Source organism: Dioscorea cayenensis, unplaced genomic scaffold (assembly GCF_009730915.1).
Source record: "Dioscorea cayenensis subsp. rotundata cultivar TDr96_F1 unplaced genomic scaffold, TDr96_F1_v2_PseudoChromosome.rev07_lg8_w22 25.fasta BLBR01001988.1, whole genome shotgun sequence".
Classification (NCBI taxonomy): Eukaryota; Viridiplantae; Streptophyta; class Magnoliopsida; order Dioscoreales; family Dioscoreaceae; genus Dioscorea; species Dioscorea cayenensis.
The window spans coordinates 20,061-27,018 of NW_024088379.1; the positions used below are offsets into that span (position 1 = coordinate 20,061).

The following is a 6,958-nucleotide window of genomic DNA, read 5'->3' on the forward strand; positions in this document are numbered from 1 at the left end:
TGGATTTCTACCTGTCTTTAGTTTAACTCGTTCTCTTTTCTTATTAATGGGGCCCCGACTCCTTGGTTCACGTCCACTCATTGAGTTCACTAAGGAGATCCGATCTCCTCTTATCTCTTTATTCTGGTCTCTCAAACCCTCACTACTATGCTTAATTTTGGGTTACAGAATGATTTGATTCCTGGTTTTAATCTTAGATTAAGTAACAACTTCAATCATCTTATGTATGCTGATGATTTGATCCTAGTTTCTCAAGCAACTCGCAGGGCCACTAGAAATATTCATCTTTGCATGACAATTTATTCTAAATTGACCGGACAGTGTCCAAATTATTCTAAATCTCAAATTTTGTTCCCTTCTTGGTTTAACAAACATGTTATCAAAAGTATACGCTTGATTTTAAACCTCAATCAAGCTTTTTTACCATTTAAATAACTCGGTGTTTTAATTTCTCCCATACGGCTTAATGTTCAAGTTTTTCAGTCTATGGTCGAAAAAGTTAAGCGTATCACTTCTCAATGGGTCAATTTTCATCTTTCATAAGCTGCTAAAAGGATTCTTATTAACTCTACTCTTTTATCTATCCCCGTCTATACGCTCTCAGCCTATCCTCTTCCGGATTCCATTCTCTCTGAAATTTCCAAAGTTGTTAGAAATTTTTTCTAGAGTAGGAATGGTAACGGAAAGGGCATCCATAACGTGAGTTGGAAAACATTATTGATAGGTAAGTCTGAAGGGGGCTTGGGTATCAAGGACCTTACTCTTGCTAAACATTTGCTCATAGCCAAACACATTTTCAAATATTTGAATAATGACAATACTCTTTAGGTAGAAATTTTAAATATTAAGTATGGGAGAATCAATTTCTACCATGATAGCCTTCCTGCTAAATGTTCCTGGTTCTTTAGGGGTTTATGCTATTCAACTAATTTTATTAAGCATCATTGTAAAATTAATTCTGTTAATCCTGATATTACCTCATTCCTCTGGGATCCTTGGATTTATGATATTCCTGTTGCTCTCAAGCCCACATACATCAATATGAATGTCGATTTTGCTCATATTAATATCAATGACTTGATCATGGACGATCATTAGGATCACAATGAACTTTCCAATATTTTTGGAGTCTTGCCAGATAACTTTACTTCCAATCTAATTTCAACTGGGCATGACTCTAATAATCACTGGGTTTGGCTGCCTAGAACCAATTGTAATAGAATCTCTTCAGCTGTTTATCATCATTTTAACAAGCAATCTCTCTTTACTGATAATTGGGTCGGCTGGAATGTAATCTGGCATATTCTAGTCGCCCCCCGTGTGAAGCATTTATTTGGATGTGTCTTAAAGGTCGTCTTTCTTCGCAACTTAAACCTCGGTCCTGATCGGCCTTGCATTTTAAGTGTTCTTCACCGTGAAACAATCAATCATTTATTCAGCAGCTGTGACAGGGCTCAATTTGTCTGGAACCAAATTAATCTCAAGGAAAACTTGGCCATATCCTTTCAAGATGATTTTCATTCAGGTTCTTGGATCATTGCTTATCAGAATTCTAAATATACTCTTGCAATCATTGCAACAAGTGCCTGGTTCATATGGATTTGTTGCTGTAATTTTATTTTTAAAAATGTTCGACCAAATCTCTCTGTTGTTGTGCTCAAAGCCGTCGCTCATGTTCAGGATTACGCCAACAGCCTTTCTGATCTTATCGGCAAAAAATTAAATTTAAATAACTTTTCCAGTGCTAATGATCCATTCCTTTTTACCCATGCAACTGTTAGGTGGAAAAGATTAATCAATTTTTCATTACTCAAAACCTACAATGTAGAAGGTATATATAGATACACAGTTATATAAATAAGGTAGCTATACAAATATAGATATACATCATGTATTCCCTAACACCCCCACAAACTCACGGGGGATCAAACATCGAGAGTTTGGACAAGAGCAAATCATGTTGTGCCCGTGTCTGAGATTTAGTAAACAGATCCGCAAGCTGACGCTCAGAAGGAACAAACTGGGAGCCGAATGCCTTTGTCTGTATCGATCACTCAAGAAGAAAAGCATCAACACCAATATGCTTGGAGAGGGAATGTTTTGACGAGATTCAAAGTGATCTGAATGGCACCGGTGTTGTCACAATGTAGAGGAGTAGGAGCATGCGAGACAATACCAAGATCATGCAAAAGCCAACGCAACCAAACAATCTCCTCGAAGAGTAGCCATAGCGCGAAGCTCGCTGCAGAGTGCTAGACCGAAACACTAGTTTGCTTCTTGGACTTCAAGCAATGAGAGAAGAGCCCAAGAATAAACGAAGCCGATGTGAACGAGCGATCGGACGGATCACTAGCCCAAGTAGCATCGAATAAGAACGAAGCTCCGGAGCATCTGGCCGAGAAAAGAAGGCCTCGAGGCGGAGTCGCCTGAAGATAGCGCAAAAGCCTCAAAAAGATGGGCATAGTGAGCAGTAGGTGCACTCTAACAAACCGACTCAAAACATGCACAGCATAAGCAATGTTTGGACGAGTGAGTGTAAGATAGACCAGACTCCCAACCAAGTGACGATAGCGTGTCTGGATCGGATAAGGGGAGTCCCCTCATCGACGCAAGTCAAGATGTAGCTCCATAGGAGTGGTTCAAGACAAGAGTCGAGAGAGGCTGCCGAGCGAGGATATCGGATGTGTAACTGCTGGGACAACTGAAAACCAGTAGAAGTAGAAGTAACCTCAATGCCCAAAAAATAGCTCAATCGACCAAGATTAGTCATCTGGAAATGTTGCTGAAGGTGATGCTTGACAAAATCCACATGACCAGGATCATCACCAGTGATGATCATATCATCCACATAAAGCAACAACAAAGTCCCACCACGAGGAGAAGAGTGCACAAACAAAAGCGGGATCATGCAGACTAGGTCGAAAACCGCAGTGAAACCACGATGAAGCTGAACGCTAAAAACCGAGGCCCGAGGAGCCTGTTTTGAGACCATAGAGAGCCTTCCGAAGGCGCACGGACCAAAACCGGAAGGAGAAGAAAAACCGGGGAGGAAGCATGTAAAACCTCCCTCGCTGAAGATCCCCATGAAGAAAAGCATTCTTCACATCAAGCTGAAAGAGGGACCATCGCTGAACAGCAGCTACAGCAATGAGAGCTCGAATGGTAGTAATATGAGCGACGGGAGCAAAAGTCTCATCATAATCTCGTCCCCTCGCCTCCTCGCTGAAACCACGAGCCACAAAGGCGAGCCTCGACCACTCTGACGCAACCGTCGGGAGCGAGTCTTGACTTTATAAACCCACTTGCGGTAATGGGAGCAAGACCAGGGAGGAAGGGGAACCAAATCCCATGTAGAGGTGCACTCGAGCGCCTCCAACTCGATGAGACATGCAGCTTGCCACTCGGTAGTATTTGGACAGCCTCGGTAAGAAGATGGCTCTGGAGGGCCATTGGAGGGAGAAATAGGTAGGTTAAGAAGCTGAGAGGCAAGATTAAGGCAATCAGGGGGATGAGGATCACGAAGAGGATAGCGACGTGCTGTGGGGATCATCCGCAGGGAACACATCGAGAGGAAACCGCTGGCGCGGGGTGATCGCTCAAGAAGAGGAGGAGCGGGAATAGAAACATGGACGGGAGGGTCAGCGATCAACGGTGAAACGGATGGAGGAGATACAGTGGAGGTGGGGGACAGAGGAGGTGGTGAGGACACAATGAGAAACTGAACATTGGTCGATGTAGTAGAGGAGTGAGAAGAAGAGGAAGGGGAAGGGACAAAGAAAGGACGATCCTCAACAAAAGAGACATCACGCGAGATACGGAGGCGACGTGTACAGATCATAACACCGATAGCCTTTGTGCTCAGGACTATAACCAAGGAAGACACAAGGAACAGACTGAGCAGAAAGTTTAGTCCGCTCTCGAGGCATAAGGAGGACATAACACAAACAACCAAACACACGAAGATGAGAATAACGTGGTGGGCTGGAGAAAAAACATTCCCCTGGACTACAACCCTGAAGAAAGGAAGAGGGTTGAAGATTGATGAGGTAAAGCAGCAGATGAGACGAGCCTCGATCCAAAAAGTGAGGGGAATATGGGAGGCAAATGAGAAGAGTACGAGCTGGGTTTCAAGAATATGACGATGTTTCTTTCGCAGCCGATTCTCGAGCATGGGCACCAGGACAAGAGAAAGTCGAGGAAGAGTGCGTGGGAGGCAAGAACCTCCACAGTAAACTCATGAGAAAGATATTCCCCTCCTGAATCGGAATGGAAAGTACGAATGGTGGCAGAAAATTAGGTACGCACCATATTAGAGAAATCAATATAAACCTTTAAAAACTCGGAACGAGAACGCATAACATAAATCCAAGTGTAACGAGAGAAATCATCAACAAAAATAACATAATAACGATGTCCACCTTTGGAAACAAACGGGGCAGGACCCCAAACATCCGAATGAACTAATTCAAACGGAGACCCTGCACTCTAGACACACTTGAAGGATACGGGAGTCAGTAGCCGCTGCCAAGCTTACAACCCGAACAAGAATGAGAATTATCAACTAAAACACGACCTAAAACGCCCTGATGAATAAGAGAAGACAGACGAGAACCACTAGGATGCCCAAGCCGATGATGCCACTAATGGAAACGAACAGTAGAAAAACAATAAATAGAGGTTGCTGGTAATGTAGAAGAGGATGGAAGATCTAAGATGATCGAGCACATACACCCTCACTATGGCGGCGATGGCCGACCCAATGAGGGTCCCCTGAAGACGATCCCGCATGACACGACAACCAAACTCATCAAAATAACAAGATCGCCAAGAGAAGCGAGTTGGCTAGCGTAAATAAGGTTCATGGAGAGTCGTGGTACAAAAGGCAACATCGGGAATATGGAAAATGAGTGGTGTGAAAGAGGCCACGACTAGGGACTGGGGAGTGTCGTGCCATTAGCAATAATGACACGTAAGATCGAAGAAAAAGGGTGAAGAGAGTGAAGGTGGGTAGCATCATAGGGTCATATGAAAAGAAGCTCCGAGTCAAGTAACCAAGAGGATGAAGAAATACCCTGAGAGGGCGGAGGCGACTCGATGGGTGAGTGGAGACGCGCGAGGCATCTCGAGTGAGTATCGGGGCCAAGAAGGAGATATCCGACTCCTAGAAAGATCTGTGAATAAGTTCTTTAAACCGCCAAAGAAACAACGGACCACTTTGAGTAGCTGAGGGTGGGGTGGGCATGTGCGTCAGTGCTTGTCATCTCGAGCCCAGCCCGAAGCTTATGACACTCAGATCTGAATATGGCCGGGGAGCATGGCGAGAATGACACCCGAACCGACTCCCGAGGAGGTGCACTAGAAACCGGGTCCCCTAAGACCCGAGATAGAGGACGGACGGGAGCGCTAAGACCAGGAGACGGCATCAAAGGAGCAATGCCTCAAGATCGGGTTCTGCTGGGGAGCAGCAAGAACAGAGTGAGGAGCAGCAGGTGGTGGAACCACATCTAAGGACCGAAGACGAGTCTCCTTAGAAAGCGCATATGCCAGAGTATCACTAGCAGACGGAGGTGTAACCCGGTGCAGTAGCTGAGCCCGAACGGCCTCGAACTCAGGGCGAAGATGCATGAGAAACTCATAAATGCGAAGATAATCACGATCCTGAGCAATGGCAAGACACTCGGGCATGGTCAGAGAAGGAGAGGGTGTCATCTCATCACACTGACGCCATAAATCACTGAGCACGGCAAAGAAATCCGAGACAGACGTCTCACATTGATAGGTAGATGTGAGAGTCTGTAGCAAGGAGTAGCGCAACGCCTGACTGGAAGGAAGATAGAGTGCGCGCAGATGATCCTAAATCGCCTTGGGTCAGAAAGATCACAAACATGACCAAGCGAATAGGAAGCTCACAGGACTGACAAATGATAGCAATGGTATGAGCATCATCCTCAGTACACTTGAGCAAGTTAGTAGACGTGGAAGAGGGCGCGCTGGTAACTGTAGACGAAGAGGAGCCAGAAGAGGCGGCACTAGAAGAAACTGGAGGCGGACGAGTACCATCAACATGATCCCAAAGATAAAGTCCGTGAAGGAGCACACATAAAGTGGACGACCATGCTTTATAATTCTTGCCATTGAGCATGACGTCCCGGCTTTTTGCAGATAAGAAACCCGGCGAGGCTATGGAAAAACACACCGCGGGCTGAGGGCGGCGCGGTGGCCAAGGGCAACACGGGTGCGCGCGAGGGCCGAGGATCGCAGGCGCTGCGCGGGCGCGTTGGGGACGCTGCTGCGCGGGCGGCTCGGGGCTGGACGACACGCCGGGCGGCGCGGGCGGCGGGCGGGCGTGCGGCGCGGGCGAGGCGTGCTGGGACGCTTGCTGGGCGGCGCGCATGGGCGCGCGTGCGCAAAGGTGGCGCGGGCGGCCTGGGCGCGTGGCGAGGCGCGTGGGCTGACGCGCGGCGGGCGCGGGTCGCCGGGCGCGCGGCGCGGCGCGCAGAGGCTGGGTGAGGGCGAGGTCGGGCGGCGTGGCAGCAGGCATGAGGCCGAGGGGCGCGGGCGGCGCTGGTAGCGCTGGCGGGCGCGGCCGCCGAGGGCGGCGCGCGCGATGGAGAGCAAACGACGCGCGATCAAGGACTGGCAGCGGAAAAAAATTAGGTTTAGAAAAACCTCTCTGATACCATGTTAGGTGGAAAAGATTAATCAATTTTTCAATACTCAAAACCTACAATGTACAAGGTATATATAGATACACAGTTATATAAATAAGGTAGCTATATAAATATAGATCTACAGCTGTATACACAGCTATATTCCCTAACAGCAACATCCAATCATACTCTCCAGGTAAGATCCATTGGTTTCTTCTAAAATTGTTTATCTTGCAGGATGTCTCTTGCAGCCTATGAATGACAACTCTTCCAATGAGATTTTTGCTCTTGAAGTTGCTCTGCAGATT

At 46.9% G+C, this 6,958-nt stretch overlaps 1 protein-coding gene across 1 annotated transcript; it reads right to left on the reverse strand.

Moving 5' to 3' along the window:
* Positions 1-5,767: 5,767 nt before the first annotated feature.
* On the reverse strand, positions 5,768-6,541 carry LOC120257261 (proline-rich receptor-like protein kinase PERK10). Its single transcript, XM_039264792.1, has one exon. The coding sequence runs from the start codon at positions 6,539-6,541 to the stop codon at positions 5,768-5,770; it is 774 nt and encodes a 257-aa protein (XP_039120726.1).
* Positions 6,542-6,958: the final 417 nt, after the last annotated feature.

Coding starts and splice junctions, on each gene's coding strand:
- LOC120257261 (XM_039264792.1), bottom strand. CDS start 6,541: ATGCCTGCTGCCACGCCGCCCGACCTCGCCCTCACCCAGCCTCTGCGC.